The sequence below is a fragment of the Vombatus ursinus genome, unplaced genomic scaffold (genome assembly GCF_900497805.2).
Source record: "Vombatus ursinus unplaced genomic scaffold, bare-nosed wombat genome assembly UNPS02014801.1, whole genome shotgun sequence".
Taxonomy (NCBI): domain Eukaryota; kingdom Metazoa; phylum Chordata; class Mammalia; order Diprotodontia; family Vombatidae; genus Vombatus; species Vombatus ursinus.
Window position 1 is genome coordinate 28,867,444 of NW_020954579.1, and position 14,521 is coordinate 28,881,964.

A 14,521-nucleotide genomic window follows, 5' to 3' on the forward strand; every position below is an offset into this window, starting at 1 on the left:
GCCTCTGGATTGGTTTTACTGCTTCCATTTACTTCCTTTCCTTCATACAGCTTCCAAAATAATTTTCTTGAGGCACAAGTCTAACTATTGGCATGGTGGAAAGAGCACTGGCTCTGGAGTTGAGGACTTGGGTTCAAATCCAGCCTTAACAATCCTCCACATTCTAGTTCCAGCTTACATTTTCAGACTTATTTCATGCTCTTCCCTTTTTACTCACCTTTGTTCTAGCTAAACTAAAATTTTAGTGGTTCCTTCAACTCATTTCTGCCTTTGTATTTTCTGTGTTTTCCCACTGTGTCCTCCCTATTTAAAATGCATCCTTCCAGATGTCCCTCAGAGTCCTTAAGTCTTTCCATCTCTAGCCCCTAGGCACAGTTTCTTTCACCTAGTAGGTGCTTAATAAGTTGAAGATTAGATTTGCTTATTGGATCATAGGATTTAAATCTAGATAGAATTTTAAAGCTAAAAAGGAGCTTAGAGAGGTCTAATTTAATCTTTTCATTTAAGCTAAAAAGGAGCTAAGAGAGGTCTAATTTAATCTTTTCATTTGCATATGAGGAAACTTAAAGTGACTTGCCCAAGGTCACACAGTTAATAAATGCCAGAACTGGCATTCAAACCCAGGTCTTCTGACTGCAAATCCAGTAAGTAGTTTGTTCATCTGTTATATAACAAAGAGAGCATGTAGTGTTCTATAGGTTCAGAGAAAGAGATTATATAATTATTACATATATTATGATAATATTATATATATTATATAAGAAGAATGATTAGGAAAGGCTGTATTAAATAGGTGGCATTTGAAATGGGCTTTGAAGGATGGGCAGAGTTTTAACAGTTGGAAATAGAGAAAAGGAATTTCAGGTAGAGTGATCTCAGTGTGTGTTTGGATAATAGTAATTCATCTTGGCTAGAGTAGTTTACACACTGAGTAGTGGACAGGTAAGTTATATTCTAGAGACTTTGAGTGCTGAAATTGAGGCATTTAGTCTTAATTTCACAGGTAATAGAAGGCCATTGAAGGTTTTTGAGTAGTTAGAATAGCAGGAGGAGACCATGAGCTGTTTCAAACAACGTTTTCAAAATCATACGATGATAGGATCATAAATTTAGAGTTGGGAGGGGCTTTAGAGACTACAGAGTCCAACCCCTTCATTTTACAGATGAGGAAACTGAGGCTGAGGGAGGTTAAGTGACTTGTCTATGGTCACATAGCTAGTAAGTATCTGAGGAAGGATTTAAATTCAGTTCTTCCTGACACTCCATTCACTGCCCAGCTAGAATACAAATGTTATAAATAGATCACAACTCAAATTTTATTGTGTGCAGAATGCATTCTATTAAGGTTATGGTGTGTTTCAACTTAAGTGTATGACCCAGAACACTAAAATGAATAGAAATTCCAAATCCGCATATGGTTTGCTTATCAGAAGTGTGAATTTTGGTGTAACTGTGTCTTTAAAGTAGTTTGACAGTGAAATCACAAAATATTAAAAATAGAAAGGGTCCTTAGAGATCATGGAGTTTTATTTGTTTTACATATCAAGAAACTGAAACTCAGAAAAAAGAGGTGATCTTATATGAAAGATATTTATTTTAAACAAAGCAATGGAATTATCACTTCACACAACACAGTGATCATATTTATTCACAGTCCACAGTGGTAAACATGAATTTTTTTAAAGAACACTTAAACTGCTGTAGTAAAAGACAGCCAATGGAATTGGTGCAATTAAAATTGGCTTTTTTGGGTTATTTTAAATAAATCTAGAATTATCTTCCCTAGGCTGCTATTCTCAGAAGCACATTTTCTCCTCCCTATATTCTTACCTTTTGGGGTAATGTGTTTCCTTTTTTTCTTCTCAATGAATTTTTTGGCATCTTGACCTGTGATTTTATTAGTGTATGTAAGTGTCATTCTGGAAATTTCCTCCATTGATGCAGATCAGCAACTCATCTGTAACTTAACGCCTTAAATAGCTGTTTGGGACATTGAGAAGTTAAGTGATGTGCCCCTAGTCATGCAGCTAGTTTATATTAAAGAGCAAGACTTGAATCCAGGTCTTGATTCTAAGACTAGCTCTTTATCCATAGCTCCTCCTCCTAATATCTTGCCAATAAAAATCTCCAATTCCATACCAGATTCTCTTATTTGTCAACACTGAGGCCAGTCCTCCCAAGTCAGCATGGTCCATTGGAAAAGAGTCTAGATTTGAATCAAAAGACAGGTTTCAGTCTCAGCTCTGCTATTTATTACCTATGTGACTTTGGGTAGATCACTTAACTTCTCTGGGCCTCATATTCCTCACCTATAGTGTGGAGGTTGGATTAGATTATGTTCAAGATTTCCTCCCAGCTCTAAATTCTGTGATCCCAGTGATACATATTCCACCTTTTCTCTTTCCTAGCAGTTCTCTTCTCAGTTCCCTGTTTTACCCACCACGACTTGCACTAAGCTTAAAAATCAGCCTCCCCCCATACCCGCCCCAAAAAGTTTTATTGAAGAAGTGATCATTTGTTGATCTATTTTGTTTTATTGGCACTGTTAGTTTTGGGAGGATAAGTTCTATTCCTTTACTATTTGTAGTGTAGCTTCTAATTAATACACAGCATGTTAGATGTGGTATGTTAATTTAGAGCTGGAAAAAGAGACCTTACAGGTAGTCTAATCTTTTCATTTTTTAGTAGACCATAGTGAAATAGTCAATGAATAGGGTGACGACATAGCCAAAGGGTTAATACAGGCATGATCTTTAAGAAAAATGTGAATCTTTTCTGCATTTTGGTCTTTTCCTTTTATCAAACCCTGTGGGAAAAAAGCATTGGTTTCTTCCCTTATCTTAGGTACAAACAGCAGTTAACTTTAGCAATGGAACGAGAACAGATCCTAGAACGTGATAAAGTACAGGTGGAACTAGATTGGCAATGTCGTTGTGAAAATGCTGAAAGGAACCAGTATGAGAAATCAGAGGACTTGATACAGGGTTTAACAACAGCCAGAAACCAGGTATGTACCAAGTCATATTAGCATTAAGCCCTTCCTAGATTTATATGAAGTGGGATTTTCTAGAATATTTTTTAAGAGCTGGCAAAGGTATGCTGCAATGATATGTAAGGGAAAGATTCTCATACCTGTTTTTTAAGGTGGAGGGGAGGTGAGTAAGGGAGGGAAGAATAGTGGATAGAGAAAAATCCCTGAAATCTCCCTAAATGTTTACAACTAAATCCATTAAAATCCATCTTCAGCAGAAATTTCATTGTATTGGAAATATTAGTATTTCCCAGTTCAGGTTTTTGTCCATTGTAATAATATGTTGATATGTTCAGAATTACTTTTTTTTTAATCACTGAATAGTCAAATTTTTTTTCTTTAGTCCATCTGTATGTGGCAGCCTTTTTCTATGAGAGAAAAAAAAAATCTGACTAGGAATGACAACAGTACAAAGAAGAACTATTTTGGTAGATGTTTTGGTACTATAAGTAGCATTGATAAACATTTGGATTTATATACTCTCTGTAGCATTAGCTATTCTTATTTTAATATTTTATATATTACATGTAAAATTACATGTAAAACAATAACATTGGGTTTTTTAATTGAGTTCCAAATTTTCTCACTTCCTCAACTGCCCCCTCGTTGATAAAGCAAGCAAATTGATATAGATTATACATGTGCAGTCATGCAAAACATGTTGGTCATGTTGTGAAAGAAAGCAGACCAAAAAAAACCCCCAAGAAAAATGAAAAGAGTTAAAAAAAAAAAGTATGCTTTGATCTGCATTCAGATTCTACCAGTTCTTTCTCTGAAGGTGGATAGCATTTTTCATCATGAGTTTTTCAGAATTATCTTAGATTTGTGTATTGCTGAGAATAACTAAGTCATTCATGATCATCTTATAATATTGCTATTACTGTGTACAGTGTTCTACTGATTCTGCTTATTTCTCTTTCCACCAGTTCATGTAAATCTTTTCAGGTTTTTCTGAAAGAATACTGCTAATTATTTCTTATAGCACAGTAGAATTCCATCACCGTCATATACCACAACTTCTTCAGCCATTCCCCAATTGTTGGACATCCCCTCAATTTCCAGTTCTTTGCCACCACAAAAGGAATGGCTGTAAATATTTTTATACATGTAGGTGCTTTTCCTTTTTGTTTTTTATTTCTTTGGGATACAGAACTATTTCTAGGACAAAGGGTATGCATGGTGTTATAGCCTTTTGGGCATCATTCCAAATTGTTCTCCAGAATGGTTGAATCAGTTCACAACTCTACCAACAGTGCATTAGTGTATCAATTTCCTTATATCCCCTCCAACGTTTGTCAGTTTCCTTATATGTCATATTAACCAATCTGATAGGTGTGGGATGGTAACTCAGAGTTGTTTTAATTTGCATTTCTCTAATCAATAGAGATTTAGAGCATTTTTTCATATGACTGTAAATAGCTTTGATTACTTTTTAAAGCTGTCTTTTCATATCCTTTGGCTGTTTATCAATTGGGGAATGACTTGTATTTTTTAAAATTTGATTCACTTCTTTATATATTTGAGAAATGCAGCCTTTATCAGAGAAACTTATTGTAAAATTTTTTCACAGTTATGATTCCCCCCCCGTTTTTCCTACCTTCTCTCTCTCTCCTTTCATCTTGTCCATCCTCAAAAGCGTTTTGCTTCTCACTACTGCCTCCCCCAGTCTGCCCTTCTTTCTATCAGACCTTCCTTCTCTTATTCCCTTCCCCTCTTGCTTTCCTGTAGATTAAGATAGATTTCTATACTCAACTGAGTGTATATTTTATTGCCAGTTCCAATGAGAGTAAGGTTCAAGTGCTTCCCCCCACCTCTCCCTTCTTCCTCTCCACTGTAAAAGCTCATTCGTTCCTCTTTTATGTGAGATATTTTACCCCATTCTACCTCTCCCTTTCTCCTTTTTCCCAGTGTGTCCCTCTTTCTCACTCCTTAATTTTATGTTTTTTAGATATCATTCCGTCATAGTCAGCTCACACCCATGCCCTGTATCTGTGTATGCTCCTTCTAACTGCCCTAATAATGAGAAAGTTTTTATGAGTTACAAGTATCATCTTCCCATGTAGGAATGTAAACTCCTCAACCATAATTGAATCCCTCATGATTTCTCTTTCCTTGTTTACCTTTCGAGTTTTTTCTTGAGTTTTGTATTTGAAAGTCAAAATTTCAATTCAGCTCTAGTCTTTTCATCAGGAATAATTGCAGGTCTTCTGTTTCATTGAATGTCCATTTTCTCCTCTGAAGGATTATACTCAGTTTTGCTTAGTAGGCAATTCTTGGTTGTAATCCTAGATTTTTTTCCTCCAGAATATCATATTCTAAGGTCTTTGATCCTTTCAGATAGAAACTGCTAAATCTTGTGTGATCCTGACTGTGGCTCCATAATTGTTTCTTTTGTTTCTTTCTGACTGCTTGCAATATTTTTTTCTTGACCTGGGAACCCTGGAATTTGGCTATAATGTTCCTGGGATTTTGGGGATCGCTTTCAAGGGGTGATCAGTGGATTCTTCCAATTAATATTTTACCCTCTGGCTCTAGAATATCAGGGTAGTTTTCCATTATAATTTCTTGAAAGATGATGTTTAGGCTCTTTTTTTGATCTTAGCTTTCATTTAGTCCAGTAATTCTTAAATTATCTCTCATGGATCTATTTTCCAAGTCAGTTGTTTTTTCTTTTCTTTTTTCTCTTTTTTTTTATGAATTAATTTATTTTTCATTTTCAGCAATCACTTCCATAAACTTTTGAGTTTTAAATTTTTCTCCCCCTCCCTCCCTGTCTCTCTCCCCAGGATGGCATGTAATCTGATATAGGCTCTACATATATATTGCTATTAATCATACTTTCACATTAGTCATGTTGTAAGGAAGAATTAGAACCAATAGGAGGAAGCACAGGAAAGAGGAAACAAAACAAAAGAGAAGAAAAAAAAACATCAGATAGTGTGCTTTGATCTGCATTCAAACTCCATAATTCTTTTTCTGGATGTGGATAGTATTTTTCAGCATGAGACTTTTGGAGATGTCTTATATCCTTGCATTGCTGAGAAGAGCTATATCTATTAAGTTAGTCATTGCACAACGTGACTGTTACTGTGTAAAACATTCTCCTGGTTCTGTTCCAGTTGTTTTTCAATGAGATATTTCACAAATTTTTCTATTTTTTCATTCTTTTGATTTTGTTTTATTGTTTCTTGATGTCTCATAGAGCCATTAGCTTCCACTTGCCCAGTTTTAATTTTTAAGGAATTATTTTTCTTAGTGAGCTTTTGTGTCTCCATTTGGCCAATTCTGCCTTTTAAGGAGTTCTTCTCTTTAATGGGTTTTTGTGCCTCTTTTACCATTTGGCCTAGTCTGTTTTTTTAAGGTGTTCTTGTCTTCAGTATTTTTTGTGCCTCCTTTATCAAGCTCTTTTTTTTCATGATTTTCTTGCATCAATGTCTCATTTGTTCTCTCGAATTTTTCCTCAACTTCTCTTATTTGATTTTTAAAATACTTTTTGGGCTCTTTCAGAAATTCTTGGGGGGGGGACTGAGACCAATTCACATTTTTCTTTAAGGCTTTGCATGTAGCTGTTTTGACTTTGTTGCTTTCTTTTGAGTTTGTGTTTTGATCTTCCCTGTCACCGTAATAAATTTCTATGGTCAGGTTCTTTTTTGTTGTTTTTGTTTTCTCATTTTTCCAGTCGATTTCTTGACTTTTAACTTTATGTTAGAATTAGGCTCTGCTTTTAGAGTGGAGAGGGTACTGTCCCAGGCTTCAGATTTTTTGTGCAGCTGTTTTCAGAGCTAGCTCTGGGGGGTATGTAAGTTTTCAGTTTTTATAAGGTGGTATGATCTGAGGAGAGGTATGTTTACTATTCTCCTGGCCCTTGCGGTCTGTAAGTGACCATAAGCACTCTTTTCTGCCCTGGAATTGTGACTGAGATCCACGTTTCCAAATAGCTACAAGTTCTTTTGTGCTAATGCTCCTCCTTGCCCTGGGATAGTGACCCTGGACTACAAACCAGATCCACATATGGGCAATGCAACAGAGTCCTGCACTCAATACCAGCAAAGAAACCAGTTGTCCGATTCCCGTACTGTCTGTGGACTAATAGTTCAAGAAGCTGCTGCTGCCTATTGAGTTGCCTCCAGGGCTTGCTTACATGAAGTCTTTTTACTGGTCTGTCAGAATTAATATAAGTCAATAATATTTACTGAGTGCCTGTAGTTTGCAGAGCATTTCTCATTTGTTAATTCACTGTCTACTTCTGTAAAAGAAGTAGGATGCTTGATTATATTTATCTCTGTGTTATTGGAACTAATTTTAGCAGTGTATCTCATAAAACCAAATTTACCTCCCACCCACAATGAATCCTGTGGAGTTTGAATGGAATAAGCATTTATTAACCATCTACTATTTGACAGGCTCTGTGCTAAGAGTTTTACGAATATTATCTCATTTTATCTTCACAGCAACTCTGCTATTTATTCCCATTTTACAGTTGAGGAAATTGAGGCAAACAGGCCAGGTTATGTGCCCAGAGTCACACAGCTAGTAATTGTCCGTGGCTAGATTTGAACTCAGGTCTTCTTAACTCCAGATCCAGTGCTGTATCCACTCTGTCACCTAGCTACCTCTGAGAGTTCATTAAAAGATTCTGATCTTTGTATTTCCAAACCTTTCCCACTAATTTTGCTGGTGACTTTGCTGATGATGAAGAACAAGTTTTTGGGTTTGTTTTTTTTTTTTTTTGTGGGGCAGTCAGGGTTAAGTGACTTCCCCAGGGTCACACAGCTAGTCAGTGTCTGAGGCCAGATTTGAACTCAGGTCCTCTTGACTTCAAGGCCGGAGTTCTATCCACTGCACCACCTAGCTGCCCCCCAAGAACAAGGTTTAATAGGTCATACAAAGTTGGACATGGCCTGTGCCTTTTGTCTGAGGTCTACTTTGGGTAAGTTTGGAGAGATTTGTTACCAGAGGATAAGCCACTATGTGATGAAAATTTTTGTCCTTAGCAATTCATGAAGCCATCAGGGTATGGATGAATTCTATAAGCTGCATTACTGGAGGGAATACCCAGACCAGTGAAGTCAAAGATCCCTGATATATTGAAATAAATATATACAGCAGATGGACAGCTAGTTAAGTGTTTCATTGCTGAAAACTTCAGGACAAAGAGAAATGGTTAACTTGTTAATCACTCTTATATTGGTTATTAACCCTCATTGTGTCACTGTAGGAATATTCTGTGGTTTGTTTGTTTTTTTTCCTAGGTTGCTGCCCAGCTTCAAGAGACAGAGCAGAAGTTATGTGAAATGAAAACAGTATTGAAGGCTACAATCTTTGAAAGAGATCAAGCAATTCACACTCTCAGTTTGCATGGTTTACTTCCTGAAAAGGAGAAAAAGGTCAGAACATCAATTAGCATCTCCTTACTATGTGTGTCAACATTTGGCATAGTTGGCTAACCTCTGGCTTCAGATGAATAGTCACTTTTCTTTGTAGCCTTGACTTATGGTAGCCCTTCCAAGATGAAAAAGAGCTGTCATTGCCCTAAACAGTGCTAGGACATATTTTTCATCTATTTCCCTTTAATCCCTCATGATTAATGGAATGAAAAAATGATAATTTATTACGTGCTTACTATGTGCCAAACACTTTGCTAAACCTTTGGGATAAAAATAGAAAAAATAAAACAGTCCTTGCTCTCAAGGAGCTTATATTCTACTTAGGGAAGAAAACACATAAAAGAGGTGTTCAGTTGCAAGGCAGATGGAAAGACCTGGACATCTTAGGGGTTCAATGAAGGGGAAGATATCTGGGCTCAGAGATTATGTAGGTAGTTAAGATATTAGTGCTGGAGGACAGCAAGACCCTTAGGTAAGACATATGATAAAGCCTAGAAAATCTTAGGCATCAGTGGCAGGACAGACAGTAAAACCTGCCAGTCTTCCACCTCATCAGAAGGAATGAAATTATTGACTCCCTTCTTATCCAAATCTAGTGATCTTTCAGCCAACCTGAGTTTTTACAAAGTTTAAATGGTTTCTTTATTGAATTTAGAAATCGCTTCGTGGCTACACAGATGAAGTACTCTGATCAGCAGCAAGTATCTTTACAGACCCCTTTATCTTGGTGTATGAGATCCAGTTCACTTTTTCCTTCACGTTTAGTAATCAGCTATATTAAATGTTTAGTATGTATTGCTTCATCTGTTTCTAAAGCAGTAACATTTCCTTTTTGCTTGGCATAGTTTGATGTTTTAGTTTTTTTTTTTTTCCAATTGGGGAATTTAGTAGGTGGTACAGTGGACAGAGAGACCTGAGTTCAAATCCAGCTTTAGACACTAGTTGTATGATCCTGGCAAGTCACTTAGCCCTGTTTACCTCAGTTTCCTCATTTGTAAAATGAGCTAGAGAAGGAAATGGCAAACTACACTGGTATCTTTGCCAAGAAAACCCCAAATTGGGTCACAAAGAGTTGAACATGACTGAAATGACTCAACAACAAATGGATGAATTTTACAGGACTCTTCTGTTTTTACCCAACTTTGCTGTTCTGATCCCATACCATTACCTTCCCATTATTCCCTCCAGATCTGGAAAGAAGCTTTTATATCTCTAGAATATAAATGGGACTGAGAAACCTCAAGAAACTCAGTCATTTTATTACAGTGACCCCATAATTGCATCTTTATATCCTTTTATATAGTGAACTGGTTTATGGTGGGATGCAAGGTGGTAGGGCGTCTCTGGTGGTGGAGGATCTTTGTATTGCCCAACTTTCCCATAAGGGTTTTCATAGTAGCTTAATAGTGATGTGTAAAGTGTCTAATTGTTATACAAGATATGTGTATAGAGTAATTAACTCTAATACCTTAAGGCAATGGATTCCAAACTTTTTTGATTGTGTGTCCCTTAATATGTATGTCTTTTTCTTACTTATAAATTGTATACAGATAATTCTGTACTAATAATTATGTGCATTACAAAACACAGAAAAATAGAAATTTTAAAGGAATGAGATAAAGATGAAATAATATTTGTTCCTAAAGTCAATAGGGAACCACTGGAGAGTATTGAGTCAGACCAAATATTTAGGAGCATCATTTTGATGGCTCTACGGAGAATGTATTGGAGGAGGAAGAGACTTGAGGCAGAGACACTAGGAGTCTGTTGCAGAAGTCTGGATGAGAAGTGATGAAGCCTGAATTAGGTAGAGGCTTTGTGAATAGAGAAAAGGGAATATATGGGAAAGGTATGGAGATAGAAATGGCAAGGTTTGACATAAGATATGTGAAGCCAGAGAGAGTGAGGAATCAGTGAATCTGAGTAACTGGAAGGATAGTGGTTTTCTTGCTGGAGATAGGGAAGATCAGAAGAGGGATGGATTTTGAGGGGAAATATAATATAATGATATCTGGATCTATTGAAACCAATCTGTATCTGCTCATCCTATGGGATTTTGTCCCACCAAAAATAAAAAGGAGGGAAGTGGTGCAAGGCTCTTACCAACTCATAAAACAGAGCTCACCCTCTGAGGGGCATTGACCATAACCACAAAGTGATCTGGAAGAGGATTGAATTTTCTCCTTGGCACCTGTGCAGCTGCCATTGTGGATACTGTATAGTAGTTGGGTTATAGTTCTGTCCTGAGGGCCACATTGATCTCCCTTCCCTGCCCATTTGAGGGAATGGTTGCTAGCTTAGAGGGATTGAGGGAAGGGTTGGGGGATAACAATAGGTATGATTACGTTAAAGACAAGCCTCAAAATTGACTGGTGGGACAAGTTGAAGTATGTGAATGTAATAAGAAATAATATATAAGAAATGATGAGCAGGCAGACTTCAGAAGAACCTGGAAACTGATATGTGAACTGATGCTGAGCGAAGTGAGCAGAACCAGGAGAACTTTGTACACAGTAACAGCCACATTGTGCGATGACTAACGTTGATATACTTAGCCCTTCTCAGCAATGCAAGGATCTAAGACATCTCCAAAGGTCTGATGATGGAAAATGCTATCCACATCCAAAGAAAGAACTACAGAGTTTGAATGCAGATCGAAGCATACTATTTGCTGTTTTTTTTTCTTCTGTTGTGTTTTGTTTCTTCTTCCTGGTGGTTCCTCCTATTGGTTCTAATTCTTACTTACAACATCACTGATGTGAAAATGTGTAATAGGAATGTATATGTATAGCCTGTATCAGATTGCACACTGTCTTGGGGAGGGAGGTGGGGAGGGAGGGAGAGAAAAATTTAAAATTCAAAAGCTTATGGAAGTGATTGTTGATAAATCAAAATAAATTAATAAAAAAATTCTCTGGTGGGAAGATTGGATTCTCCCACCCTCTAATTGGTTGATCACACTTCCCTTGAGGTCATTTCACAGTCCACCAGAGGGTCTTGACCCTTACTTTGGACACTTGTACCTTAAAGAAATAAACTAATATCTCCTGAAGATATACTTTTCAGTTTTAAAAATCATACTCTTAGTTTTTCTATCTCCAGAACACAGGTGGGATTGAGAAATCTCAGAAAACTGAAGTCATTTTTATTACAGTAACCTCATAATTATATTTCCACATCCTCTTATGGTGAACTGGTTTATGGCATAGGCATAAGCCATATAAAATTTGCAGATTACTGTCACTAACAAAACCTTAATTAGGGATGAATCAGGTTATGCAAGAAGGCATGAGAAAGGGGAATGTGGAAGGCACAAGTTTACTCTGGAATTGATCATTTAAAATAATTTTATTGATTGTTTTAATGATTTAATATTTTATTTTTCCACAATTACATGTAAAAACACTTTTTAACAATTGTTTTTTAAAATTTTGGTTTCCAAATTCTCTCCCTCCCTCCCTTCCCCCACTTACTGAGAAGGCAAGCAGTTTGCTATGGGTTATACATTTGCAGTCATGTAAAACACATTTCCATATTAGTCTCGTGTTGTGAAAGAAAAGACCAAAAAAAAAGCAAACCAGAAAAATAAAGATAGCAAAGAAAAATATACTTTGGTCTGCGTTCAGACTGCATCATTTCTTTTTCTGGAGATGGATAGTATTTTTCATAATAAAACCTTCGGAATTGTCTTGGATCATTGTATTGCTGAGAATAGCTAAGACATTCATTCACAGTTCTTCATCATACAGTATTGCTGCTACTGTGTACAAAGTTCTCCTGGTTCTGCTCATTTCACTTTGCATCAGTTCATGTAAGTCTTTCCAGGTTTTTCTGAAAGCATCTGCTTGTCATTTCTTATAGGAAAATAGCATTCTATCACAATCATATAACACAACTTGTTCAGCTATTCCCCAGTTGATGGATATCCCCTCAATTTCCAGTTCTTTGCCGCCATTAAAAAAGCTGCTATGAATATTTTTGTACATGTAGGTGCTTTTCCTTTCTGTTTTTTTTCTTTTGTTTACAAACCTAGTATTGGTATTACTTGGTCAAAGTGTATGCATGGCTTTAGCCTTTTGGGGATAGTTCTAAATTGCTCTACAGAATGGTTGAATCAGTATACAACCTTACCAACAGTACATTAGTATCTCAATTTTCTCATATCTCCTCCAACATTTGTCATTTTCCTTTTCTGCCCTATTAGCCAATTTGATAGGTGTGGTGTAGTAGCTAAGAATTGTTTTGATGTGCATTTCTTTAATCAGTAGTGACTTATAATACTTCTTTTCATATGATTATAGATAGCTTTGATTACTTCATGTGAAAATTGTTTATATCCTTTGACAATTATCAATTGAGGAATGGCTCATATTTTTATAAATTTGACTTAGTTCTCTATGTATTTGAAAAAGGCAGCCTTTGTCAGAGAAACTTGCTATAAATTTTTTTTCACAGTTATAATTACTGTGTGTTTCACTCTATCCTCTTTTCTTTTCTATCTGTCCTACTCTCTCTCCTTTCATCTGATCCATCCTCAAAAGTATTTTGCTTCTATCTTTTATCTCCCTTGATCTGCCCTCCCTTCTATCAGCACCCTACCTCCCTTCTCTTATTCCCTTCCCCTCCTACTTTCCTGTAGGGAATTCTATACCCAATTGAGTCTGTAGGTTATTCTTTCTTTGAGCCAGTTCTGATGAGAGTAAGGTTTAAGTGCTTTCACCTACTTTCCCCATCTTCCTCTCCATTGTAAAATCTCTTTTGCACCTCTTTTATGTGAGATAATTTACCCCATTCTACCTCTCCCTTTCTCCTTTTTCTCCATGTGTCCCTCTTTCTCACTTCTTAATTTTATTTTTTTAGATATCATCCTATCATAGTCAATTCATACCCATGCCCTGTGTCTATATATGCTCCTTCTAATAATAATGAGAAAGTTTTTATGAGTTACGAGTCATCTTCCCATGTAAGAATGTAAACTCCTCAACAATATTGAATCTCTTATGATTTCCCTTTACTTGTTTACCTTTTTAGTCTTCTCTTGAGTTTTGTATTTGAAAATCAAAATTTCAATTCAGCTCTAGTCTTTTCATCAGGAATAATTGAAAATCTTCTGTTTCATTGAATGTCCATTTTCTCCTCTGAAGGATTATACTGTTTTGCTCAGTAGGCAATTCTTGGTTGTAATCCTAGCTCTTTCTTCCTACAGAATATCATATTCCAAGCTCTTTGATCCTTTTAGATAGAAACTGCTAAATCTTGTGTGATCCTGACTGTGGTTCCATGATAGTTTCTTTTGTTTCTTTCTGGCTGCTTGCAATATTTTTTTCTTGACCTGGGAACCCTGGAATTTGGCTATAATGTTCCTGGGATTTTGGGGATTGCTTTCAAGGAGTGATCAGTAGATTATTCCAATTAGTATTTTACCCTCTGGTTCTAGAATATCAGAGTAGTTTTCCATTATAATTTCTTGAAAGATGATGTTTAGGCTCTTTTTTTGATCTTAGCTTTCATTTAGTCCAGTAATTGTTAAATTATCTCTCCTAGATCTATTTTCCAGGTCAGTTGTTTTTTCAGTGAGATATTTCACATTTTCTGCTTTTTTTTTTCATTCTTTTGCTTTTGTTTTATTTTTTTCTTGATGTCTCATGGAGTCATTAGCTTCTACTTGCCCAATTCAGTTTTTAAGAATTTATTTTCTTCAGTGAGGTTTTGTACTTCCTTTTCCATTTGGCCAGTTCTACTTTTTAAGGAGTTCTCTTCAGAAAGTTTTTGTGCCTCTTTTTCCATTTGGCCAATTCTGCTTTTCAAGGTATTCTTCTCCTAATTGGATTTTTTTCTACCTCTTTTACCCTTTGGCCTATTTTGTTTTTAAGGTGTTATTTTCTTCAGTATTTTTTGTGCCTCCTTTATCAAGCTATTGACTCTTTTTTAATGATTTTCTTGTATCATTTTCATTTGTCTTCCCAATTTTCCTCTACCTCTCTTGCTTGATTTTTAAATTCCTTTTTATATTCTTCCATGGCTTGAGACCAATTCAAATTTTTCTTTGAGGTTTTGGATGTAGCAACGTTGATGGTTTTCTTCTTGTAAGTGTATGGTTTTT

At 36.1% G+C, this 14,521-nt stretch overlaps 1 protein-coding gene across 2 annotated transcripts in view; it reads left to right on the forward strand.

Annotated features, from left to right (window-relative positions):
• The window catches only part of LOC114050733 (coiled-coil domain-containing protein 57-like), a 195,991-nt gene that overhangs the window by 39,629 nt on the left and 141,841 nt on the right, over positions 1-14,521 (forward strand). For both annotated transcript variants that reach the window (XM_027872596.1, XM_027872597.1), the window contains 2 exons: positions 2,845-3,007; positions 8,284-8,418. In XM_027872596.1, coding sequence (XP_027728397.1) covers positions 2,845-3,007; positions 8,284-8,418 — 298 coding nt within the window. The remainder of the gene's footprint in view (positions 1-2,844; positions 3,008-8,283; positions 8,419-14,521) is intronic.